At 38.0% G+C, this 27,768-nt stretch overlaps 3 protein-coding genes across 4 annotated transcripts in view; 2 read left to right on the top strand and 1 right to left on the bottom strand.

Annotated features, from left to right (window-relative positions):
- Positions 1–1,202: 1,202 nt before the first annotated feature.
- On the top strand, positions 1,203–8,750 carry LOC112056971 (sulfotransferase 1A1). The gene is made up of 7 exons (XM_052881590.1): positions 1,203–1,538; positions 2,968–3,102; positions 3,698–3,797; positions 5,083–5,405; positions 6,493–6,587; positions 7,555–7,738; positions 8,579–8,750. Exons 1-7 carry the CDS (start codon positions 1,448–1,450, stop codon positions 8,698–8,700), a joined length of 1,050 nt encoding a protein of 349 aa, XP_052737550.1. The 5' UTR covers positions 1,203–1,447; the 3' UTR covers positions 8,701–8,750.
- Positions 8,751–9,187: 437 nt separating this feature from the next.
- Positions 9,188–15,880, bottom strand: LOC112054871 (B-cell CLL/lymphoma 7 protein family member A). Its single transcript, XM_024094800.2, has 3 exons — positions 15,631–15,880; positions 15,339–15,523; positions 9,188–14,182 (listed from the first exon to the last, which is right to left on the bottom strand). The coding sequence occupies exons 1-3, from the start codon at positions 15,717–15,719 to the stop codon at positions 14,055–14,057; spliced, it is 402 nt and encodes a 133-aa protein (XP_023950568.2). The 5' UTR covers positions 15,720–15,880; the 3' UTR covers positions 9,188–14,054.
- Positions 15,881–17,883: 2,003 nt separating this feature from the next.
- The window catches only part of LOC112054872 (transmembrane GTPase Marf), a 25,301-nt gene continuing 15,416 nt past the window's right edge, over positions 17,884–27,768 (top strand). Inside the window, exons 1-15 of one of the 2 annotated variants that reach the window (XM_024094802.2) lie at positions 17,925–18,044; positions 18,259–18,298; positions 18,913–19,222; positions 19,363–19,489; positions 19,927–20,089; positions 20,687–20,917; positions 21,860–21,967; positions 22,441–22,591; positions 23,061–23,224; positions 24,078–24,230; positions 24,624–24,831; positions 25,107–25,339; positions 25,479–25,652; positions 26,054–26,250; positions 26,871–27,083. In XM_024094802.2, the coding sequence (XP_023950570.1) occupies positions 19,021–19,222; positions 19,363–19,489; positions 19,927–20,089; positions 20,687–20,917; positions 21,860–21,967; positions 22,441–22,591; positions 23,061–23,224; positions 24,078–24,230; positions 24,624–24,831; positions 25,107–25,339; positions 25,479–25,652; positions 26,054–26,250; positions 26,871–27,069 (2,310 nt within the window). In that variant the 5' untranslated portion in view covers positions 17,925–18,044; positions 18,259–18,298; positions 18,913–19,020 and the 3' untranslated portion in view covers positions 27,070–27,083. Of the gene's footprint in view, positions 18,045–18,258; positions 18,299–18,912; positions 19,223–19,362; positions 19,490–19,926; positions 20,090–20,686; positions 20,918–21,859; positions 21,968–22,440; positions 22,592–23,060; positions 23,225–24,077; positions 24,231–24,623; positions 24,832–25,106; positions 25,340–25,478; positions 25,653–26,053; positions 26,251–26,870; positions 27,084–27,768 lie in introns of both variants that reach the window. The other variant, XM_024094801.2, reaches the window with a different exon arrangement.

Below are 27,768 nucleotides of genomic sequence, written 5' to 3'. Positions count from 1 at the left end.
CGGTCTGACTTATGTGCTCTTCTTCACTTACAGCTACCCTACCCCTGAAATCATTTTTCATTGTTTTTAGGATGTATTCTGCTATTCGGGGCGGAGACAAATCCAACGAATCAAAATTCATGAAAATCGGTCCAGCAGATCTCGAGTTATAAGTGTTGTAACAAACCCGACTTTCTTTTATATATACATATAGAAGATAAGATGAATAGTCAATCTTTCTCTATTTTCTTCAGTAATTTCAAAACTCAAAATTACAGGTAGGTAATATATGTATTTAAGATCCCTTAACTTATTCCCCACGTTGTGACCGACAACTTAACAAATCTGCAGTAGGCTCAGTGTCCATGACGTCAGAGATTAGCTGCAGGAAGCTCATCTCAGATGGAACGGTCACGTTGCGCGACAGAGCTACGTGGGTAACAGATGTCTGAACATCGCAGTCCCTGGAGCTAAATCCCGAGGCTTGACATCATAGACGCGGACTTGAGAGCCAACAAACTTATGAAGTCGGACGCATCGGGCAAAGTGGGCGATATTATGGCGGAAAGCGGACCCCATATAGTGAGACCACGCTATAGGAAGAAGAAGAACTTATTCCTCTTGACATGCCACAGAGTGTAGTTTGCTAAATATTTTTTTAGTTGTCCATCTTGCACCTCAAAAGTTAACTCCATAATATTCAGATTGCATCTATTCACGTTACGTGCTTAGACTTTAATAAACTCACGTTTGATTCGCGGGATTTGATAAACGTGCCGTGAGTCCACTAGATCCTGTGACAGACACATGAGTAAACCTTTATCGGTTTCGTTTTTGTACAGACGTTCGGAACCCTAAAAATAATAAGTAGGTATCTAAGCTATACGCAAAAAAATGTAGAATACAGAAGAAGAGATGGGTCGATGATATAATAAAAGCAGCACGAAAAAACTGGATGCATATGGCCAAAGATAGGCAAAGATGAAAAAGATGGAGGAGGATTTTACCTATAGGTGGCCTCATAACAAAAAAAAAAACAGAAATAATTATTATTGAACATAATATTGTCAAGTGGAAAATAAAGCTACAATAATAATACACATAAACGTGCCATATTAAATTTTAATTCGTTATTGATACGACAAAACCGGTGTTACGTTACCCCCCTCACCTCGCATACCTTCCACTGAGGGAACCGCGACGATTTTAAATTCGGAAACGGAATACACAGTAGTCATATAAGTATTGTAGTTAGCGATCGTCGTGTCAAAGATTTATTTACCTTACGAGATTTATTACAATTTGTAAATAAACTAGAAAATATTAATCAGTCAAGGTTTCGAGTTCACGACATTCATTTCATAGTTCGTTGTCTGTAACGTAGATAACAGTATCACGAATTTGATAGTATATAAGTCATACGAAAAGGAGCGAAAGAGTTTATTCGTAGTGAATCTGTTGCAAAACAATGGTGAAGCAAAGAGATCAGGATGACTTCCCCTACGAGATCAAGGATGTTGAGCCGGAGTTGGCTGCAAAGCTGATGGTGCATTATACAGGTATTTAGAATAGTGAATTATTTATTTATTTTGCTATTTTCCACGATAAAACGACGAACACAATCCGCATCAAGTTTATACTGTAAAAAATAATACGTACAATACCCGGCATTTTCATCAATGCGGTTTCCATCAGTGAAAGGTAGGAAAAATGTTTTGGAAAAATGCGGATCAAAAACTATATTTTACGTAGGTATATATTCTACTTTTTTCGCAATCTCAACGATCTTTTTGGGAAAGGAAGGCAGGAAATCAGCAAAAGTCGGTGTAGGGAGGGTTTGGCCCTTTTAAATCAGGTGATATTAGTTTGGAGTATAAGCACGGTTGGAGGAAAAGGTAGGCCATCGGATTTCAAAATTTGCAATAAGATTTACGACAATTTGGATGTCTTGGTGGCCGATATCGAGGGTCGCCTCTACTCGTAAGAATCGTGTCTTCTTACCTCGTGAAATCGGCCGTCTACCAATCGAATGAGATACAGTAATAGAATCAGTAATCAGTAATCCTGAATAATCATTTCAACAATATGTTTTTGTCGAATATTGTTATTGATTTTGACCGGAGCATTCTCAGAAGATGCTAAATCTACAAAATTTATTTGCAATGAATTAGCAATATTAAATGTCCTGCGAGAGCATAAACAATCGTGGAATTAGGTATATCGGTAATTAGGTGACTGCTATCAGTATCTAATACTCAAGATGACATGCGTTAGTAGTATTTTGTGAGATGGTGATAATAATAAGATATGCTATTATCACCATCTAACAATGCCAGTTTGTTATGGTTTATGACGCGTTTTTTTTTTAATAGAAAGCTAGTTTTTAAAGATAGCCTTTTTTTTTAAATTGGCTTTCTATTGATGTATCAATATCAATAGAATTATGATGATGATTGATGATGATGACATAATAGGACTCATCCCCAGGTAATTCGAACTACTTAGAGGGGTACGGAAATATTCAAAAGATATGGCAAATATTATTTCAAAAATAAACAAAAAATAAAGTACGTACAAGTAAGTGTCGCCGCACACGGGTCACATGCGACAGGCACAAAGCTGATGCAAGAAGCAAGAAGGGGCCACATAAATAGCTGAAGCGCGACATCCACTTGTGGCCGGTGGTCGACACTTGTGGTCGGTGGCTGCTACTTTTTAACCCATACCCATGCAGTATCATCGCCCGAGTGGCGTGTTGCGGCGTTATGTGTCGGCGTTTAGTGGCCGGTGCGGGCCACAAGAACCGAACAGCGACGATTGTAGCGTGTGGCAGCCACCGGCGTCAACCGTGTGCGGCGAGGCCATATAAAATGTATGCAAACTACAGGAAATATGTCGGTAGCAGCGTTTTGTGGTTGTGGCCAGTGGCTGGTAGCCCGTGTGAGGGAGCCCTAATAGTCAAATTATAAGTTGTTATAATTACCGCAGGAGAGCTGACAGGCTTCGTGCGCGTCGGGCCTAAGGGCTACTTCTTCCCTCACAAGTACAAATCTTGCGCGGCCAGCTACTACAACCTGCCCGTACGAGCGGACGACGTCTTCGTCAACACATACCCCAGGTCTGGTACGTTCAGGACTTGTAATAGTTTTGTATAGCTATAATATTGATGGACTGCCTGATAGTAAGTTTAGCATCGCCTGTTAAACAGAGTATCGATTCAAAAAGAATACGTGCTACAAATATCACCCCTGCAGATATCCATCAATCTGTGGCGAAGATTTTGAAAGCCTCATAATCCCACCGGCAACCAACTCATCAGACACGAACACTTAAAAATAGTTTTCTCCATCTGCGAAAATTTGTCGCCCAGGGCAGCCTGGAAATTTGAAACCTCCCCCCTGCCTCACCCCATATTTGTTTAATTATTACTTAATTAATAGTTATTAAACACTTATTAAACACTGTCATGTAATGAGGGCCATTGTAGCACGTGTGATTTTTGTGCAATTAGACAAAATCTAGGAGGCCACGCCGATACAAAATCGAGGAGGGAAGTTACTCTTATGGTTATGACTGATTGAATGAATGAAAATCAAGATAAACTAAAATGCACAGGATGCAGGAGCACAGCACACATTTAAGAGAAAAAAATTCAACTATATAATCTGCATTTCCTCTCATATGTATTTAAATTACAAATACCTACATTTCATTACAGGAACGACGTGGGCACAAGAACTGATATGGCTCCTGAAAAATAATTGCGATTTCGAAACGGCATTGGAAGTGCCACTGAATATTAGATTTCCGTTCTTAGAGTGAGTAATACGTAATACTTTAAGTTTTCTGATAGGCGCAGTTGGTGGTTCTGTGGTTGTCGAAAGAGCGTTCGATTACTTGCACGGTCCAGTTTAGGATTATATAATTTCTAAATTGGCTCCAGGTCTTGCCTAGTGTTCGTTACGATGTCCGGAGAAACCTTCGGAGGTAGGTATGGGTAAACTTGTACCTCTTCCAATGTCAAGTGATGATGCAGTGTAAGATGAAAGCGTCATTTTTTACTGCATCATCACATATCATCAGGTAGGTGTGTTCGCAGTCAAGGGATAATTTGGCAAAAAAAAAGTGTGTCAAAAATTTCAAATTGACTATCTAAATAGACGTGTATGTTGCCCCGCAGCATACACTATGTACGTCTCAATACTCTCGCCCGAAAAGTGAAAAGTGCGCAACCGAAGAGCAGCAGGCTGCGGCGTGCGCGCCCGCCAACAGCGTGCAACGCACAGTGAAAGGTGCGCAAAATAGGTTGCGCACAAAAACGTAACACTGTCATTCATTCATCGAATTTTACTGCTTATATTTTCGATTCGATCGTTCGATTGTTAAGGAGTAAACTCCAAAAACGATTCTTTTCTCATTCGAATTCTTTAGGTGAAGATTTAAATTATTTTATTTTAATTTTTAAGATAGGTAGGTAAGTCGTACAATACCTAACCTTGATCAGTTTCAAGGTAGCCAAGTCGTTGACTTCAAAATTATTATCGTTCTTCAAACGAGTTTTTTACATTTTTTGTTTTATTGCTCTTATTATCAAGTCAAATATGTCTGCATATTGTAACCATAAACATTTATTACCTACTGCTGAGACAAGATGGTATATGTAATAGTAGGTATATATCACACTACCTAGCCTGTACCTGTGTTGCCTATGTGGAGCTGTACCGGCAATCTGTATTATCCGGTGTCAACAACGCCTACAATATAATAAACTAGCGGACGCCCGCGACTTCGTCCGCGTGGAAATCAATGTAAACTTAGAACCCCTATTTTACCATAAGGTTCCATTTACCATTATACTAAAATTCATGATGATCGGTTCAGCTATTAAACTGTGAAAAGGTAACAGACAGACAGACTTACTTTTGCATTTATAATCTTAGTAGGTATAGAAGTAAAGATAATGAATGGTACGAGTACAATGCCTAGCTAACATAAGACGAGATTGTATTTAGATTATCTGGAAACTTACAAATTATTCGTTTTAGAATGCAGCTTTTCAGACGTCTTGGATTTATAATAAGATTATGATTATTTAATTTTCAGCTTTTCCATGATCATCCACCCAGAACTTGCGAAACAAATGTACGAAGAGAACAAAGGTGACGAAGAGAAATTGCGCATCGTGGAACTTTCTAACTTGCCTGGAGCTGAGAAGGTCAGCGCCATGCCTTCACCGCGCTTCATCAAGAGTCATATCCCCCTGTCCCTCCTCCCCCCTACCCTGGTGGATCAGGCCAAGGTGGTGTACGTGGCCAGAGACCCCAGGGACGTGGTGGTGTCTGTGTACCATCTGTGCAAAATGCACAGGATCCACGGCGCTCCGGACAGTTTCAAAGAGTTTTGGAACTGGTTTATTAAAGATCAGCGTAAGTGACATTTTGTTCCTATGTTTTCTGTATACCATAAAAGTACATACCTAGAGAGGTACCTATATAAAACCAAATTATTACTGAATGGTTTATCAACACACAGATCAAATCACTAAACGTAAAGCTTGGTGTTAAACTGTATTATAAGTTTGTTGTGGGCTCTTCTCGGACTAAGGCGCGTTTGGAACTCTCGTAACTTTAATTTTAAGTTTTCGACTATTATTACCACTATTAGATTAAATTAAATTATGACATAATCTTGACCTTTCAAAAGTGCTTGTAAACTAAGCCTAATTGAAATAAATGAATTTTGATTTTTTTGATATAGGCACGCAGAATATTATGACGTACCTACGCGTAGGTACATCCACACTAAGACTATAGTCTGCCATAGTATATCTGAAGTATTTTTCAAAATTTATCTACTAAGGGCACTTCCCGTGAAATAGTAAGAATCCCAAAGAGCGAACGAATTCGTGGGAATCAGCTAATGTACAATGAAAGCAGACAGCAGTGACACCGTTTTCGTTAGCTCTCTACTTAAATCAACTAAAACTAGAAAAAGAACATCTTAATTATTCACCATCATCATTAAAACCCATATTAGGCTCACTGTCGAGCACGAGTCTGCTCACAGAATAAGAGGGTTTAGGCCTTAGTCCACCACGCTGGCCAAATGCGGATTGGCAGACTTCACACAGAGAATTAAGAAAATGCAGGTTTCCTCACGATGTTTTTCCTTAACCGTTTGAGACACGTGATATTTAATTTCTTAAAATGCATATAAAAGTTGGAGGTGCATGCCCCGGACCGGATTCAAACCTACGCCCTCCGAATCGTAGACAGAGGGCATATCCACTAGGCTATCACGTCTCTGTCTTAATTATTACGCTTCTAAAATCCTCATTATTCGGGGCTACATTAGCTGACTATGGGATGAGGCAACAACATTGCAAGTACCCTTATGTCGTATCACATTACGTACTAATTTAAGTATAGTATAAAATACTTACCCACCGTCTTTTAGTACCTTTTAACCCTACCGCTACCTTGCTTTAAAAACTTCTCGTTTCTTTTATTACAGAACACTATTGCCCGCTATTCGAGCACGTCAAAGAAGCTTGGAATCTGAGGCATCATCCGAATATGTTTTTTATATTCTATGAAGAACTATACGAGGTTAATATGTTTTAAGAGTTTAACGAGGGCGTCTGTTAGTGCCGCCATTTCTTATATTCTTCAGCCATGTTAAGCAGAGTCAAGGACCTCAAGGAGTGCAATAGAAAATAAATTAGAAAAACTACGTTCTGAATTAATTTATGACTAACAAATTAGAACCTCTTAATTACATTTAGTCGCATATTAATAAGCAAAAGTTATTTAAACACAAATTAGGTACCTTAATATTGTCTACAATGTCGAGTTGTTTGTTTAGGAAGTGTAAAAACTATATAATATATATACGAGTAAATATCGATTGTAAGTAAAAACAAAATTGTACATGTGGGCGCTGTGTAGAGTAACTAAAGTCGGATTCAGTATATAGTGTATTAATTATCTATGGTCGGATCACTATTGGCGGCGATTTTGTAGGCACGTAACATATCTAATTATATAAAAACCTACCGTCTGCGTCTGCTAGTTGTACCTATATGTACAACTAGCAGACGCCCGCGACTTCGTCCGCGTGAAATTTAGTTTTTCACAAATCCCTCGGGAACCACGGACTTTTCCGAGATAAAAAGTATACTATTTACATTCCAAATTTCAACGAAATCGGTTTAGTAGTTTTGGCGTTTAAGAGTAACAAACATCCATACCAACTTTTGCGTTTATAATATTAGTAGGATGAACAATTAAAAGAGTAACTCTAAAAATTAAGGACTTTCCATACAAACCTTCAACCCCTATTTCACCCCCTTCTATTTTTATTTTAGGGTCAAAAAGTATCCTATGTTTTGCTCAAAGACCCCATATACCGTTATACTAAAATTCATCTTGATCGGTTCAGCCGTTTAGCCGTGAAAAGGTAACAGACAGACAGACAGACAGAGTTACTTTCGCATTTATAATATTAGTATAGATGTAAAAAAATATGATCCACCTTTACCAACTCATACCACGAGTACCTACTTACTGTTTTCAGAACTTGCCATTGACGATTCAAAGAATGAGCAGCTTCCTGGGAACCAAAGAGTGCACTCCGGAGCAGATCGAGCGACTCTGCGACCACCTCAGCTTCGAGAAGTTTAAGAACAACAAAGCCGTCAATCACTCGCTGCTCAGTAAAATCAATTTTATTAACGGCAAACATCCCTTCATTAGGAAAGGTGAGAAAGCACCGCTGAATAATCCACAGCTCTAGGCCTCCCTTCGTGGTGACTCACCATGCTGCTTTTTTTTATTCTTTACGAGTTAGCCCTTGACTACAATCTCACCTGATGGTAAGTGATGATGCAATCTAAGATGGAAACGGGCTAACTTGTTAGGAGGATGAAAATCCACACCCCTTTCGGTTTCACGACATCGTACCAGACCGCTAAATCGCTTGGCGGTACGTCTTTGCCGGTAGGGTGGTAACTAGCCACGGCGGAAGCCTCCCACCAGCCAGACCTGGACCAATTAAGAAAATCTCAATCGGCCCAGCCGGGGATCGAACCCAGGATCTCCGTCTTGTAAATCCATTGCGCATAACACTGCGCCACGGAGACCGTGCTTAGTGGAATAATCTTGTATGGCGCAGACAAGGTCTAAGAGCTTTATACAGGGTGCTCGGAAGCATTGCCCATAATTTCAAGGTATTAACGAGACCACTTAGAGCAACCGAACTACATAACTAATATTTTATTAAACTACAAAATTGTATTCATACAAAGTAATTCAAATAACACCGACTAATGGACCTGGCACCCGCACTATTAATCCATGGAATGCTACCAAAAAAGCTAATACGATTCGATAAAATAAAGAAATTAATTCGTCTCGATTTGAATGGCCAAATCATAAATACTATAACTTCATTTAAGGACTATCCTTACTAACTTGTTGTTGTTTCACCCCTCCTTGGTTTCCAACTCCTTGTTTCACCCCTACCTACTCAAGGTACAAACTTATTTTAAATCAAAAGATAATACGAATTATAACTGTGTAAACAATAATGTAAATTTCAGGCAAAATGGGCGGCTGGCGAGATTACTTCGACAGCGAGATGATTGAACAAGCAGAACATTGGTTTGCAGATAATCTCACTGACACGGATCTGGTCTACCCCTCCATGAAGACCACAACATGACTATATGATCACTAAAACTAGCATTAAGTATTAAATAATATATACATTGATTTAAAGTATTATCTTCACTAACATTTAATTAAACAAGAACAGACAGTTTATATGTTAACGTTCTCAACCCATCTTCGGCTCACTGTTGAGCACGAGTCTCCTCTCAGAATGAGGGGTTAAGCCAATAGTTCACCACGCTGGCCCAATTGGCAGACATAACATACGCAGAGAATTAAAAAAATTGACAGGTATGCAGGTTTCCTCACTATGTTTTCCTTCACCGTTTGAGACACGTGATATTTTATTTCTTAAAATGTGTATGAATTTTATTGAGTTTACTAAAAAGTTGGAGGTGCATGCCCCGGACCGGATTCGAACCAACACCCTCCGGAATCTGATTATAACTTATAAAAACAGTTAAAACTAAACCAATATTGATTTTTAACGATCTATCTAGGATGAAAGAATGTCCTAACTAAATGAAAACGAGAATGAGTTAATTTAATGACATTTATTTTTGATAATAAGTTATATTTTTATTTTAATATAATATTATATTGTACTTTAAAAATAGCCAGTTTTATTTCTACCAATAGACACTGAGTGTTTGTATCCAGCATTACCGGCTTGACTATAATACAGAGATGTTTTATAAAAATTAGAGAAATATTATACAAAAATTACAAATTATATTATTACTGTTAATGCATTTCATAAAACGGGTAAGTAAGTAATTAAATTATAACAGAAACCCGCTTTAAACAGTACAATGCTTTCATGCATAGTTCAAATTTCGTCTTAGTATCACTAGTCGTCGCTTGAGAGCGCTAGGACAGAAAAAGGCGCGACTGTGAGTTAGGGCTGCCAATATTTTTTCAGAAAAATATACTATATTTCCGATTTAAGTTAAAAATATTTATAGTACACTTAAATAAAATATAGTATTTTTATGGAATAAGCAAATAACAGACAAAACAGTTATATTTTTGCCTATTTCTTTTTATAAAAACTATATTTATTAACATTTCTTGTCTAAACAAGAGTGCAACATAGTTTTTCACTTTTAATTTTAAAATTACTGAAAACCAGCAATAACATACGCTACACACTATTGGTTCTGTCGAAAATTAAAGTAAAAAAAAATATAGTAATTTTGCGTACTATATATTTTTTTAACAGTATGTAGTATGCAGACCCAAAATATAGTACAATACTATGTATTATAATACGGTTAGCAACCCTAACGTGAGTTGCCATTACATGATGTCATGCATAAGGAAAGTACAATAGGGTAGTTGTTACCAAATTTAATATAAACAACATTAATTTTGTATAGTACATGGAATAAGGTTCGGACCCGTATTCCATGTACTATATCGATCGATATTAATTAATAAAAGTTAAGGATTTCTTGAAAAACTCAATTTAAAAATCATGTATTTCTAAAATTTTCCGAACACGTCACAATGTTACTTGTACTAAACATCAAAGTAATTGTTAACTAATACTGTCAAACGCTCTGTTTAGTAAAGGATTAGTTAACGGGACGTCATAAAACAGTTAAAATATAGACCATTTTGGCTTGTATTGTCAAAAAAACATTTAATAATTAAAATTTTCATGTAATCAATAAAATATGATATTTTTTTTTCAATCTAGTAGAACGATAATAACAACATTTTAAAAAAAGTGTATTTAATCAAACTAGTAATCTGATTCATAGATGATGAATCAATGACACAGATGAAGGTGCAAAACCTTTAGCACCTTCGTGACGTCACTTGTCTATAGTTATTGCCGCATATACTCTGTGGAGAGTCATTTAAGAGTTACTCAGTAAGCAATGGAGCGAGCTATACTCAGAATATCTCTGCATGATCGAATCAGATATGAGGAGATCAAGAAGATCACAGAAGAATCAAAGTTACTGAACACTGCTCGTTTAAAGTGTCATCGGGCGGGGTACATAATAGGGTGGTTGACTTGGTATAAAATTCAATATAAACAATATTAATTTCATATATGGAACAGGGGTCCGAAATATACTGATATCAATTAATAAAAGTTAAGGATTTCTTATAAAACTTAATTTAAAAATCATTTACTTTCTCAAATTTTCCAAATGTACGAAATTTTGTGACATGTTACATGACGTACTAAACATCAAACATATTAAATGATTATTAATAATTTTTGTCAGACGCTCCGTTTGGTAAGGGTTAAAGGGTTAAGGGTAACGTGAAGTTGTGAAACAGTTGAAATATAGACCATCATGGCCGACAGATTTTTGGCTCATATTGTCAAATAAATATTTAAAAATAAAATTTTCATGTAATCATGTCTTTCAATCTATTAGAACGATAATGATCAATTTAACGCCATTAAAAAAAGTGTCAACTAGCCTTTTTGAAGAGTCAATAGACATTCGTGGCCCATAAATAGTCTCTCCTAGCACAGGTTTTATTTACTTAGTTTGAGTAACAAGTAGCATTTTGGTCATGTTTAAAAAAACTATCGCCAGAATTTATAGAAACCAGCAGGCTAATACACTATCTTTGATTTCGTTGACATATACAAAATTGAGATTCTATATAACAAATGTCATCTGATGCCTACTGGTGGATATCATACAATAGGTAGACGACATTTCTCAATTGATTTGATGTTTATTTTAATAGGTTGATTAATATCAAAATAGTGAATAGGCCAGCTGATCTAATCCAATTGAAAACAGGTCTTGACAGATCAACAGTAAAAAATTGATGATAAGAGAGAATTACAAGGTACCCTTTCTTTTTCAGATAAGGAACCCTAATAAAATATTAAAATTTAATTAAATTAAGAATAATCTTATCTCTTACTCTGCACATCAAAAACTAATTACAGTAATTAAAAAATATCTCATATAAGTAGCAACTTAATACTTATTATTTACAGAAGTATCTGTTCATTATACGATAGTGACTGAACTTATAACTATAAAGATGAACACTCATTTGTCCACACCTACATATTGCTTACATCGTAATATATATAAATTATGTGTGACATTGTTTGTCTGTGATGAACTCATAAACTACTTTATCAATTTTGATCAAATATCTACATTGAAATAATTGAAATATACAGTAGGGGAGAGTAGGGTAGGGAAGATAAGTGCACATGTCACCTTAAAATTGTAAATACCGTTAGATTATAATCTATACCGATATGAACCATCAAAAGATTGTAAACATCAATACTTTTTACAATTCAACGTGTTGTTATTAGGTAATGTAATACCATGTAACATAAACTAACCAGTGGTTTCTGAGTCACTCAAGTTCCGGTTCTTAGGAGTATGAATTCCATTTCACAATCTTTCAACTATACACAATCTCGCGAGATAGATTATAATTCAACAGTATTTACAATTTTACGGTGACACATATAAGTCAAAGTGAAGCTTGACTTGAGCATATATAATTCTGTTCTATCGATAATCCAATACAGATTACTTTTCTGTATTTGCAGAATTATTAACAGAACCAATCATCTGCAAATATGGAGTTATTATGAGATGTGCGGTTTGAACAAATGTGTGGTCCACTTTAAAATTACTTGTTATAAGCAAACTACAGTAGGAGTCCCTTCATACTAGGTGTCCAATTGGTGTCTGCATAAATCTTTGTTGTATGTGCATCGCAGACACCATCGGAAAGCATATTGCATAACAGTTTGAAAGGGCTCTAACACATAAATAAGTAATATTTAATCTCATTGTAATATCTATTATTTTAACGTGACACTTTCACTTATTCACCAATTGTTTATGTGTGTTGTCTATGAATAGATGATGTTATTTTCAGTCCTGATGCAAAAAGATGTTTGACTGCATGTCTGTCTGTTGCATCATAGCTTACAAACAACAAAGTGATTTGGAAGCAATTTTTTAGTCCAAATTAGTTCAGCCACTTACATAATATGGGGAGTAAAAGTGGGGATCAAATGGGGAGCTTGGCAAGCTCGTTGATGATACTTCCATGATATGCGGACGACGGGGGGAAGGACTGCGCGGGCGTGAAATCGAGCGCGCGGGGCAGAGAGAAGGACTGTGCGGGTATGAAGTTGTGCGCGCGGGGCATCGCTACTCCCCTCCCGGCACGCGCGGACTATTGGGAGTGTATGAACGAATTAGCCAAGCTATACTTAGTAGATCGTCCAAAAACAAGTCAATCCTCATCTTGGTTTCCTTGTAATTAATATTATGCTGATTTGTGACCACGAAAGTTGTTGAAAGCTTCTTGTTTACATTTTTATATACTTTGAATAATTTCTCACATACAAAAGTTACTGTTACTGTAACTCTAGCAAAATTCATGACTGTTGTGAGTTTTAAAAATTTTTAATTTTAACATGACAGTACAAAATCATCTTTTGTTTCATAGACTACACACAGTGTGATTGTGCTGAGTTGCCAGGCGAAAATAATTCACATAATATACGAACACACACCACATGAATCAACTTAACTACACGTATCACTTCACATCCACTGCAAGTATGTTTGTCTTCAACTTAAACTTGAAAATAAGTCTGCATTATAATCTGTAATGATTGTAGCTTCTCACAGTGTGACGTCACACTCACCAAAATATTTTTTCTTTTTAAATAAAAACACTCTGTTCAAGGAATTCTCTAAAAATATGCATTTATTATACCCCAAAAACCATCCAAATCATTGACAGCAAATTTTATTTCAGAAAATCTTATTTATGCTAGCATTACGCAAAGCAACATTTATCTCATGATGAAAGAAATATACCATATCAATCAATGGCTGCAATTAAAAAAATCTCACTGATTGCAATGGGATTGCAGGACTTTTTTTTAATGGCCACCCCAAAAATGTGCTCTCTTTCTAACTTTGACAATGAATATCTCCAGCACCTTAACACATTTCTCTCTTACAAGCAATATTTTGTACTATAGTAATTATTAATAATTATGTTCAAGCAATTAAGTTGTCTTTATTTACCCTCAAATAACATCAACATCATTTAAACCTGTTAAACTCAGCTAATTCATACTAATAACATAGAAAGTATGTCTGTCTGTCTGTTACCTTTTCACAGGTAACCCACTGAAGAAATCAATTTGGATGAAATTTGGTGTAGAGATAAATTGGACCTTGAGCGGAACATAAGCTACATTTTATCCCAAAAAATCTATGGTTCCTGCAGGATTTAGCTAAAAACAGAATATCACACAAACAGTCACTGACATATGCTCGTAAATAAATATTGTAAGTGCAACCTGCTTTATGACAGACCATGAGAAGCCACATTAAACCATAGACAAACCAAGGCTATAAATTAATGATCTCAATCTGTTTTTAACCTCTTTGCTGGTGTGGTTGTGCCGCTGCTCTGTGAGTTGGAGTCCTCTGAGAAGTTCATGTGCGTGGATGTGAAGTCTGTGGGGCCCTGGGAGTCGCTTACTGTTGAGAAGCCTGAAAATGAGCAGATTCATGTTAAGGAAGAGACAGGGCTTTACTTAAGTGGTTTGAGCCCTCAACATCTTAATGATATTATAGGATCCCGAAGGTCATTTCCTGCCTACTGGACTTTTGACTTACCCACTCCTAACACAATCTTTTTCTGACTAGTTGGTCGGGCATAGGAATATTGGTTATACAGTAAAAGCTCCTTATTCACGCTTCCTTTATTTACGTCTTTACTATTCACAGGTTAAAAAATTGCATTCCAATTCCTATATTTGCGGCTAAATATTTTGTTATTTGCGGATCTGACTGACAAAATTGACGCAAAATCTGCCGAAATTGCGAATGGATGGTTTAAGAAATGGATGCCACTGCTTAAAATCACTCTGAATAGAAGCTTTTAAAAAATGTCAAGCAAGAAAAAATTTCAAAATTCTTTAAACCATTGTCTAAGACTAAAGATAATAGTTAATAAATAACTTCAATTAATTGTTTTTTCTTTATATATTTGTTTTTTATTTTGTCACTCAAGAACGTATCCCGTATAAAATACCATCCCATATTGACGGTTTCTGTATTTGCAACACAGTTAGAGAACATATCCCCTGCAAATAATCAGCTTTTAATGTATTTAAAAGTTTTTTTCTTCTTGGACAGTCAATCTAGGATTATGAACCTTTGAGGAGGTTGATCCTCTTTAGGAGTTGGCACCCATTTGTTGTGTTCTGTTTTTAAATGTCCACTGTTTTTATTGTCCAGTAAGTGTTTACCTTACACACAACTCGGACAGTCTAGATTTAAAAGATATGGCAAATATTCTAGCAGTTTAGTGAGATTCTAGTAAGATTTATTTTTTATTATTTACAAGTTAGCGTTTGACTACAATCTCAACTGATGATACATGATGATATCTAATTTTAATAAATCATCATCTCTTACTTACTTACTATTAACAATTTTTATTTATTAAAATCATCATCATCATTATTAATTAAAAAAATTGTAAACAGTAAGCTAAATTAATTTTCTAGGGTGAAAAACAACATTGAATTAATGTACATTACAGCATACAGTTAGGTTATCTATTAATAACTAATAACACAAAAACTATAATTTTTTATTGAATTTTTAAGCCAGCTTTACTATTTTACATAAGCTTACTTACATGTGTTTGAGTCTTCAGCCATGCCAAAGTTAGAATTTGAGGAATCATGCGTCTTCTTAGGCGTCAATGTATTCTCCTTGTTTTCCCTTTTCGCAGCATGCTTTTTCTTCTGTTCGTTCGTTGATATAGGCACCCATTTGTATATTTTCATGGTGGTCTCTCCTATAGTCACCCATTTCTTCTCCCTATAATTGTTTAATGCAAGTTAAAGTCGTTGTTTCATAAATTGTATTATGTTTAATAAATGGGAAACAAATAATTTTGAAAAAAAATGTTGTTCAACTTTACATACCAATGGCGAACTTTTTCAACAGCTTGCATGACTCTTTTAATATCATCTTTTACACGGTTTCTAGTTTCCGCGCGCACCGAACGAGACATTATAATTAACTTTACTTTTTAACAAACACCGAGTATTGACAATATATTACCAAATAAAATATTTATAAATTTATCTCAGTAACTTTGAATAAAATTGAAATTGGTAATTGGCGTTTCACAATTTCACATTTCACAAATCCGCCATTTGATGGAATTTAAAAATGACATTTGTATAATTTTTTTTTTAATTTTTTTTATGGTCCTGGATACTGAAACTAACATTATTTAGTCTATGACTAACCGGCCCAAAGGCCATACGGGTCCTTATGGATCCCGTTTATGATCAAACTTTTCGTCAGTTCAAAGATGCTTAGCAAACCTATACGAAATAGGAAAAAAATGATATTTTCTATTTAGTCCCGTAGACGCGATGCTAATATCTTAGGGCTCTCTATGACGCTCATTGTCATTTGTTAATGGCGATCTTATTGTCATTTATATATGGCGCTGTCAGGCCTAGTTCGGACTACTTTAGTATTTTAGTCGAGTACGAACAATTTTTGGGCGGTAAATCCAAAAATCTGTAGGGCCTCTCAGTTTTAGTACAAGAATTAGTAAGTTCGAATTAGTACTCTATTATATCTATGCCTTCAAAAAAATGTTGAGTGCGGTCACCTTAGACCATTAATAACTGGACTTGGTTCGCATCGAAATTCACCAACATAAAAGTCTGTCGTTTTTTGAGGGGGACGAGGTAAACTCACACATCGAAAACATTTAACACCATTAAGTATATTCTGTGTCCATACACTACACACAACTATAAATTTGACTCGCAATACACAGTCGCGTAATTTTTACACAAACTAACAAACACATTGCCACAGTAAAAAATTATACAAGCAGTATTGTAACTCGGCTGTATTTTTGAAATAAATACCTACAACCGCGCGGTACGTAAATATGTGATAGGGCTGCCCGCCTCCAGCATATTAATTACATTTGCCAACTTTGTGTTTCCATTTAGTTTTGTGATTGTAAACATACTTTTTTTATGTAAACAAATAAAATACTTTGTAAATTGTAGTAAAATAGGAAGTGATTAATAAAATGCGTGTTGTTTTTTGATTGGTATTGGATTTGATTTAAATAAGGAAGGACCTTGAAGGATAATTTGGTCACAAGCACAACTGACGTAATTGATGTTGTCATGTAAAATATGTCTAACCTCTTTACGCAATGACTAAAAAATATCTATCTCGCTCCATTGAGGTAGCTTTCTTTACGTTAGAGAGGTTACGATAAAATTTTGTTGGTTCTTTAAAAAAATAATTCCTTGACCAAATTTAACGTAAAATGCCACGTGTCCATTATATATAGGTGTCAAAGCACCGTCACTGCGGCACAGTCGCGGCTGTCTGCACCTCACGCCCCGAGTTCGAGGTGCGTAGGTATAGCTCGTGTTTCGACCTCTGGTATGAAGTCAAACTACTGCTATATACAAGCAGTATTTTTACTGTGGCATTGCTTAGACTATCCACAGATTAAATACATAGAATATTCGATTACTGATCGATGTTTGGCTGTTTCATCAAAAGAATCGATTCTTTTTATAAATTTTATAAATTGTTTTTATTTATTTTTTTATTTATTTATTTATACTTTATTGCACAAAATAAAACAAAAACAATAACAAAGGAAAACATAGAAAACAAGTATGTGCAAAGGCGGTCTTATTGCTTATAGCAATATCTACCAGACAACCTTTTTTATTAAAAATTTGATAAAATTAAGGTTTAATAATATACTTTAATACTTTCAAATGAAACGTTACTCCATCTTTTACTAAACTACAAGTTTTTGGCCGTTTTTTATGTCATTTAACTACACAAACCGGCATTTTTAGGGAACTCTTTACACGACGAAAACAATTACAACGATGAAACATCGATTCTGTAGCAACAGTTTTTATAAACGCGTTATATCATAGAATTTTGATCTTTGCCAGAGGGGTAACGGTTAGCGAGCCAAGTCTTGTTATTAATGGTCTAAGGCGGTCACAAACGGCTTAGTGCTTTCCTAGCTAAGGCTTATTTATCTGTTGTAGAAATAGACAGCACAGCAGTATAGATTTGTAGTAGGTCTGTGGCAAACCGCATAAAATAAACTCTAATTGGATAAAATTAAATAATTTTAATTTCAACCAATGAGAAAACAGCAATTTAAAATGAATTCGAAGTATTGACAGATGGATGAGGGAAAAGAGAAGTGAGAACAAAAATCACGAAAAAAATCTTGCATGTAAAATTTTACAGGTATTTTTGCCGAATAAATAGATTTAATTGAAACTCATGTAAAAATCTGTAAAATGTTGTTTTAGAACAGGTAAAGTTTTCTCTTAAATGCATGTTTTACGCTTTTAGTTACCGTTTAATGAATAATATTTAGACTTGAAATTCAGCGCAGATATTTTTGACTTGTATCGGCGGCTGACACTTTATCAGTTGTTTTACGTCGAATTGTATTTTAGAATACAATATGATGTCCAATGTGCAAATAGTTTAATTTCTTACAATTTTTCACGCGGCTCCAACTGCAGGGATGTGTTTGCGATGGCTGTTGTGCAACGCGACGATAAGGTGGATGGAGATGCTTTAGTGTTTTGTGTTTTGCTTGTTCTACACTTGTGTTTTTATCGAAGGCACTTCACTCATATTCACTTATAATTTTATGCCCTTCCTTGGCTATATCATCACTGGGACATTATCATAACCTAACACAGTTATAATCAGTGGACCATGTCCAATCATCTGTTCTTACACAATAGGTATACCTACCTATAAATTCTAATTTTAAAGTTCATACTTTCAAGCTGCTTATTAAAAGTAAAAATCCTGCATATGTCCATATAAATTGTTATTCCTTACCTTAAAATTTTACATGGTAATTTGCAATTAAAATATATAGAAAATGGGTAATTTATTGTTTAGAAACATTTCAAAGGTACAGGTACTTTGATTCAATAATACTATACTAGACATAAGTATTCAGTTAAAGACATTATCATTAAGTCTTTATATTTTTTTAATTTATAAAAATTATGGAAATAAGTTAGCAAAATGATCCCAACACATTTTGTTTAACATATTAGAGTAAGCTGTTGCTTAAACTAAATTTTGGCTAGTTCTTTATTTTGTAATGTATAATGTTTGCACTTCCTTTCCACTTATGCTTGTTATATTTTTTGTTGCAGTTGTACCGTGCATGTTGTGTGTAAGCCGTAGAAGTGGTATTGTTGTTATAATTGGCGTTGTCCATTGTAAGGTACAGCTAACGCAAACAGAACGTATTTCCTTCCCGTATGGCTGCCTATCTTAACCGCACTATATCGATGATGGCTGGCGACGGGCCCCACAACGTTGCGATGAACAATGGCACTGTGCGCGTGAACATTTCCAATGTGGACTCCCCGCTGCAGATATTTGTGAGGGCCAAGAAGAAGATTAACGACATATTTGTGGAAATTGATGATTATGTCAAGGATGCAGTCAGTTTTATGCATGGTATGTTGTTGAAAATATTAATATTACCAATATACAGTTATTGCTGCATATTATTTTGATTTTAGAAATATGTACTTATATAGTATATTTTTAAACAATCCAAGTTACAAATATTTCATCAAAATATGTATTTTCTACAGCTGTAACAGGCGAAAATGGCATTGCATCAGCACAGGATGTGGCTAATGTTGAGGCATATGTCAGCAAGGTGCAGGCTATACGGGAGGTGCTCAAGCGAGATCACATGAAAGTGGCCTTCTTTGGCAGGCAAGTAAATCTGATTGTTCTTTACAGAACTGTTGGAAATAGTACTTACTCATTAGTACTAGTTAGTTTTAACCATTAGTCAAAATATAAAAAACTGAGACAAAATGTTAATCCAGCATTTCTTGGGTTCTCAGTTTGCCTATAGTACATACAAACTACAATTTTTTAATGACAACATTACATTATATCAATGAAAAAAAAAACTATATTATTTTTTTTCCTGAAATACTAATTTACTTATTATCTTGTAACTAGTGTCAAACGGTGAAGGAAAATACAATTGGACAATTGGCACAATCCCTAACAATTGGCCATTCTGAGAGGAGACTCGAGCTCGAGGAGTTGGGTTGATAACGAAAAAATGTCAATAAAAACAAATCTTATGCCAATGAACATAGGTGACAGCTAAAATACATTAAATAATTTCTGTATTGCAGAACAAGTAATGGCAAAAGCACAGTCATCAATGCTATGCTACATGACAAAATCTTGCCCAGTGGCATTGGACATACAACCAACTGCTTCCTGCAGGTGGAAGGCTCCGACACGGATGAGTCCTTCATGAGGACTGAGGGTTCCGAGGAGAAGCTCAGTGTTCAGGTAAGTAACATTCTAAGATATTCAGTCAGAGAGTTGGAACACAAAATTTCATTTGTGATGAAAAATTTGACAAAAAAGCTTGCTTGAAATTTAATGGTAACATACATAGAATAGGGTCTATTGTCTCTGAGACAAAGCATATTGAAATCTATTTCGGTTCATTAACATGAATTAGTCTCAATTAACATAAATAGGTGGGACAATGTGTACACTTGTATTACTTCTGTTAGTGAGGTTGGCTCAGTCGCGCGTACTGTACATTAATTGATATTCTTTCACAGAAAATAAAATGTAAATCAAGAACAAACTCATCCAGTAGACAGATGTGCACCAACAAATGAGCAACCAATATTTACTTGTATAATATCTCTTTTGTTTTGATGGGATGAAATGAGCTCAATATAGACAAAACTGTCTTGCTATTTATTTCTTGGTGTACATTTTAAGACAACCAAAGGCATACTATCCTATCGCAATGAAAGAGAGCGATATGTCTGATTTGGTGCTATTGATCGACAATGTCATTTTGTCTTTACGAAACGACGTGGTGTCCATGTTAGGCCTACAGGTCCTTAAAATATGATGTTTGTTGCACAGTCAGTGAGCCAGCTGGGGCACGCGCTGTGCGCCACGCGGCTGCAGGAGTGCTCGCTGGTGCACGTGTACTGGCCGCGCGAGCTGTGCGCGCTGCTGCGCGACGACGTGGTGCTGGTGGACAGCCCCGGCGTGGACGTGACGCCCAACCTGGACGAGTGGATCGACAAGTACTGCCTCGACGCCGACGTGTTCGTGCTCGTCGCCAACGCGGAGTCCACGCTCATGGTGACGGTGAGTGACTGCACCTACAGCTGACGCGCACAGCGAGTGACGCTCCTGACCTGCGCAGTAACTCATCTACGACACAGTGAACATATACTTTGAGTGCACATTCAGTGATACACCCGGCAGATAGCGTATACAATTGCGTGCACAATTAGTGACGCGTCTGACAGGGAACATATACATTTGCGTGCACAGTGAGTGACGCGTCCTTTGACTATTTATACTATGGACCAGTTTCGCACCCAAATTCACCAACTAAAAAGTCTGTCGTTTTTTGAGGGGGGACGAGGTAAACTCACACATCGAAAACCTTTAACACCATTAAATATATTCTGTGTCCATACACTACACACAACTATTAATATATTTGACTCGTAATACACACACGCGTAATTTTTACACAGACTAACCAACACATCACTTAGACTATCCACAGAATATATACATAGAATGTTCGATTACTTGATCGATTTTTTGCAGTTCCATCAAAAGAATTGATTCTTTTAAGAAATTGTTTTTATTACAAATTTGATAAAATTATGGTAGAAATACTTAACAACGAAAACGATTACAACAATGAAGCATCGATTCTATAGCAACAGTTTTTATAAAAGCGTTAGGTCATTGATTTTTGATCTTTGCCAGAGGGGTAAGGGCCAGCGAGGCAGGTCCTGTTATTAATTAACTTAAACATTTGCGTGCACAGTCAGTGACGCGCCCGAGAGAGAACTTATACATTTGGGTGCACAGTGAGAAACGCGTCTGACAGTGTACATATACATTTGCGTGCACAGTAAGTGACGCGTTCGACATGCGTCTGACTGTTAGCACTTTATTGTTACCAAATGCACTCAATCCTTTGATAAAGATTTTTGTGTTTCTCTCACACTTGATATTTATCTCTCGCTCTCGCGTAACTTTTTCTGATCCTCGTAATTTTTTTTCTAGGAAAAGAATTTCTTCCACAAAGTATCGACGAAAATATCGCAACCGAACATTTTTATATTGAACAACCGATGGGACGCCTCTGCTTCAGAGCCTGAATACTTGGATCAGGTGAGTAACCTGTGATAAATCATAGTATATTGTAACCAGACTTATAATAATAATAATCACTATATGCGTGTCGCATTTAAAAAACTAGGACGCCCGCAAATTCAGTTTTTCACAAATACCGCGGGAGCCATGGATTTTTCTGGGATGATAAGTAGCCTATTTTCGGGGATTCTCGTGCATTTTCGAGGGTTTCTGTAGCTCGTTGATGCTGTCGTGAAATCCGCGGAAAGTAGTGGAAAGGTTGACTTGCAGATTTAGATTGAACTGTACATCCTGTATAGGTACTATATACATATTAATTTATAATATTTATAGTAATCAAGTTAAGATTAGTAATCTTAACTTATTTATATTTCTATGTACGAATAAAATTGGTGGGTACTTCCGTTTCATCCTAGACTTCGCAATGTATTGAACCTTTAACTGTATGATTGTATGTGTGTATTGAAACTACTGCGCCTATATTGTCGCAGGTGAGGAGCCAACACGCGAACAGATGCGTGGACTTCCTGTCGCGGGAGCTGCGCGTGTGCTCGCCCAAGGAGGCCGAGGAGAGGATCTTTTTCATCTCGGCCAAGGAGGCGCTGCTCACGCGCATGCGCGAGCGGGAGAAACCCGTCTCTTGTGAGTATCGTATTGCAGGCGAGGAGCCAGCGCGCGTAAATAATTATTCAAATCAAAAATGTTATCAAATATGTGTTTATGAACTATAAAACCTCTTTGTGCACTCTTTACTGGAGAGTAAATTGGTGATCGCGTTACAATATATGTAATCGAAATGACATACCGTTATGTTTTAAAAGCGCCATCTATAGTAACACTGCCAAACTACGACACATCACAGGTAAGCCCAGCGCCGAATCCGTTTAGTATTTTAACGGCATAATTGTGAACTAACTAGTTGGAGCTTGTCAAGTAAAGCAAGTCCGACACGAGAGATGGCGCTACTAAGTGCTACTAATTTTCAAGTTTCTCTTTCATGTATTATTTTATTTTTGATAGATGTTTCGAGCAGTCTAAAGCACACTCGTTTTTTTTTCTAGTAAAGTTTAAAATGAGTCTTAGTAATTAATTAACACGTTGTCATTTGCAGCTCCCATCCTCGCGGAAGGGCACCAGGTGCGCTACTTCGAGTTCGTGGACTTCGAGCGCAAGTTCGAGGAGTGCATCAGCCAGTCGGCCGTGCGCACCAAGTTCGCGCAACACTCGCGCCGCGGCAAGAACATAGCCGGCGACGTTATGGCTGCTTTGGAACAGGTGACGCTTTTTATTAGAACTTGTCGGCCGCGTGACGCAGTGGGTAGTGACCCTGCTTTCTGCAACCACGGCCGTGGGTTCGATTCCCACAGCTGGAAAATATTTGTGTGATGAGCATGGGTGTTTTCCAGTGTCTGTGTGTATTTATACATTATATAAGTATTTATATGTAATATATAGTTGTATATTAATATTATAATATCAACTATCTTAGCACCCATAACACAAGCTACTCTGTATGCTTACTTTGGGGCTAGATAGTGATGTGTATTGTTTAAGTATATTTATTATATTTATTTATTGTCAGCAATACTAAAAAGTAAAAACTTGTACAAATATGTACAACATTGTCTTTATGACAGACCTGAAAAGCTCTGGATCAAAGGCGCAAACTACAGAGTTTGCGTCTTACCGCCTACAGGGTTAAGTAACCACAGGATCCAGGATCCAGGGTCACTGGATCACAGGATCCAGGGTTAAGTAATCACTGGATCACAGGATCCAGGATCCAGGGTCAAGTAACCACTGGATCACAGGATGCAGTGGTTACTTGACCCTGTAGGCCTCAGATGCGCCACACGATATATCTCGTGAAGAGAAAAAGACATGGTCGACAAATAACGGCTGACCCGAAAATGTCTCTTTCTCTATTTTGTTACGATGGTACATAAGAAACGCCAATATTTTCGATCCGCCACTATTGGTCGACAATATGTCATTTTGTCTTCACGATATATGTCACAACGCGTATTTTAGGCCTACTGGTATGCCAAGAAATTAAATTTATTTAATGATAGTACTTTAAAAAACACGACCATTGTTTTGCTTAACGTAAGTCTGTTCTTGTCATCAGGTGTACAGCACGTCCTGCGACCAGAAGTCCGCGAAGGTGGAGAAGCAGCGGATACTGCAGGAGCAGCTCACGGCCGTGGAGGAGCAGCTCACGGCCATCACGCGCCAGATGAAGGACAAGATCGGCCGCATGGTGGAGAGCGTCGAGCATAAGGTGAGAAGTGACAGATACTGCAGGAGCAGCAAATGCTATTGTGCCACAATTTTATTATAATTAGACAGGGCGAGTGTCATAAAATCTATCTCGCTATGTAGACGTTTCACGTTATCACGAAACGTTTTGCGTCAACGTTCCTAATAAGAACTGCCAAAATGTGGAAAGCCCTTCCGGCGTCTGTGTTTCCTGTCACGTATAATTTGTGCACCTTAGGCATCTTCTAGGCAAGCGTGCTTCATCTTAGACCTCATCATTGCTTTCCATCAGGCTTGATTGTGGTGAAGCGTAAGCCTATACTACATCAAAAAAAAAAAGAAAGAAAGACATAGTTCAGTATTGCACATAGAGAGATAAAAGAGTTAATGACAATGTGTTTATGATTTTTTGCAGGTGTCGCTAACTCTGAGTCAAGAGATCCGGCGGCTGTCGGCGTTGGTGGACGAGTACGAGGCGCCGTTCCGCGGCGAGCGCGCGGCGCTGGAGCAGTACAAGCGCGCGCTGCACCGCCACGTGGAGGCGGGGCTCGGCTCGCGGCTCAAGAAGCGCCTGTCCTCCGACATCGGCCACGAGATGGACGAGGCGCAGAAGGAAATGGCGGGTGAGTGCCTTTCCCACACTGGGCGAGAGATACAAACACAGTCAAACAGAACAAACTACTGGAGCAACGCTTTTTCGTCAGGGACCCGGTTCAGTTTCGGCCCATCAACCTGGTTTTTGTCTCGCACTCCATATTTTTAGCCTTCGACTTCTGCACTATTCTGAATCCCTATATCTGTCTGTAAATGTTGAAGCTGCTCTCTTTTATATTAAGCTCTCTGACACAAAGAGTTGCATTGACCTAGTGGCAGCTACTCGAGTGAGACTTGTCCGCAGAGCGCATGTACAACATCCTGCCGCCGCACAAGCGCGCGGCGGCCGCCAGCTGCATCGTGCCGCACCAGCAGCCCTTCGAGGTGCTGTACCGGCTCAACTGCGACAACCTGTGCGCGGACTTCCAGGAGGACCTCTCGTTCCGCTTCTCCTACGGCATCACGGCGCTCATCCAGCGCTTCCAGGGCCGAAACACGAACAAGATCGCGCTCAAGAACCCGCCCACGGTCACGCAGGTAACTCACACCCACACCCTAACCCGCTTCTTAATCTTCCCTGGGTAACAACATTACAAGGTCAATTATGTTCTTAGTAAGTTTAAGGAGTTGTTTGCTTGTGACAGTGAACCTAATATGCCACTACTGTCATCACCAGATCCCTCCCACCATGGGCCCCGCGGCGCCCTCCATGGAGGTGTCGCGGCTCAGCAACGGGCCCGCGGCGGCCATGGGACCGCTCAGCGCCGAGGAGTGGAGCATGATATCCAAGTTCGCGCTGGGGGCGCTGACGTCACAGGGCACCATGGGTGGACTGCTGCTCTCTGGATTGGTGAGACCTTTAATAATCTTGTGTACTCTCTGTGTCTTTTGTATCCTCTATAGGAACAACGTATCCTAGGAGTTTCATAAGTTTTTGAAGTAAAACTTCTTCACACACTCTTTACTTGGTGAGTAAGCTGGTAAATGCGTTTGCCAGCCAAAAAAGGTGTAATCAGGCTTTTAAGACGATAAGAGATCTACAGACATAGCGGAACAGTGTTTGTTATTTTATACTACCAGCAGATGGCGTTTTAAGAGAACTTTTAAACAATCCCTTTTTGTACACTTCAAGGACCTGTTGCGATGCAGTTATGTCTAAGGCTCATAGATGGCGCTTTGTTTTTTATTTTTGAAAAAAGTTTTACTTCAATTGTGTGGTTTAAGCACACTTGTTTTTTTTTATTATTCCAGCTCCTGAAGACGGTAGGGTGGCGCGTGGTGGCGGTGACGGGGCTGGTGTACGGCGCGCTGTACGCGTACGAGCGGCTCACGTGGACGGCCAAGGCGCAGGAGCGCGTGTTCAAGCGCCAGTACGTGGCGCACGCGGGCCGCAAGCTGCGCCTCATCGTCGACCTCACCTCCGCCAACTGCAGCCACCAAGTGCAGCAGTGAGTATGAGTAAATGTGGTCCTAGCTCCAGAACATGGTAGGGGACATAAGTAAATGTAGTCCCAGCTCCTGAACACATTGGGGTGATATAAATACATGTGGTCCCAGCTCCTGAACACTGGGCTGACATAAGTTGAAGTGGTCCCAGTTCCTGAACCCACCGTGTTCAGGTACATATGGTCGCAGTTCCGGAACACGGTAGAGTGACATAAGTACGTGTGGTCCCAGCTCCTGAACATGGTGGGGTGATAGTGACTGGGTTTGTATCAAGATCTTTACTTTCGTGGCTATCAAGTTCTCAATCTTGGAGCTTTCAAAGGCCTTATTGACATATTGTGTCAGTATGGCTATAAATTTACTGCTGACTCAGTAATTTATTTCCTCCTATTTTGGATTTAAAAATTTTTCATATTTTGCTTTCACAAGCACTGATAAATCTGTCATCATTTCTATATGTCAACTTGGATCAATGGAGAAGCAGTTCCTATATTCTCAATTAGTACACATGTGATACAATGTCACAGATTGATAGCCTCATAGAAGGGAATGGAGTCAGAGAAAAGGGGTAGCTTTTCCCCCGTACTTCTAAGTTTTTCTAAAAGAAGCGTTGACATTGCAGAGAGCTTTCAACGATGTTCGCCCGCCTGTGTCGACTCGTGGACGAGGCCACGACGGAGATGGACACAGAGCTGTCGGAAGTTCGGGAGGCCATCAAAATGCTGGACGAGGCGTCGACGTCGGCAAAGAAGTTGCGCAACAAGGCGAACTACCTCAGCCACGAACTGGAACTCTTCGACGACGCGTTCCTCAAGCATTAATGCTGGGAGTATAGGTAAGTGTTTGTTAAGTGGCTTGTTATTCGAACTGAAATAGCGTCACCGAGAGATTTGAGTGAGTGCAGAAGTTCTGCCAGAGTTGAATTTGAAGACTTGGTGAGGAGATGGAACACACCTCTAAAGGTATCTCTTGTAACTCTGACCTCGACTTTAACGGCTTAAAGGTTTCTAGATAGGTTGATAAAGATGCCTTCAATGCTTGTTCACTTAAAGATTATTATTAACTATCCCCCTGTTTCAAAACTATATAACGGAGTTTTCGCCTGCGCAATACAGGGTTGGGGTATTACAACAATCGGGAACGATTCAGTATTTTCAACTGAAGAATATGTCGCTGACCATGTCTTATCTTGCTTCTCTCTGTCTCCACCCCTGTATCGCGCGTTTGAGGATACAGTAATTAGAGGCTTGAGTAATTATTGATTTCTCAAGCATGTCAAGAGGACTAAAAGTTGGTCCATACTTGAAAGCAACTAAATGTATATTGTGGGTTAAAGTTTTACTTATAGTACTTGCTGCGTTGGCAGAACAAGCAAAGATGCCCGCCTGGATGTTAAATGATAAAACTATTGCCAATAACAGATCAACACTTCACAAGCCATGCAATGAACACATCCTGTAATGCATTACCCTGCGCCTTCACCACAGGCATAAATTAGGCCATCTCATTACACCGTAGCC

This window comes from Bicyclus anynana, chromosome 5 (assembly GCF_947172395.1).
Source record: "Bicyclus anynana chromosome 5, ilBicAnyn1.1, whole genome shotgun sequence".
NCBI lineage: Eukaryota > Metazoa > Arthropoda > Insecta > Lepidoptera > Nymphalidae > Bicyclus > Bicyclus anynana.
The sequence above is the reverse complement of the archived record's forward strand: the minus strand, read 5'-3'. Positions and strand labels throughout refer to the sequence as shown.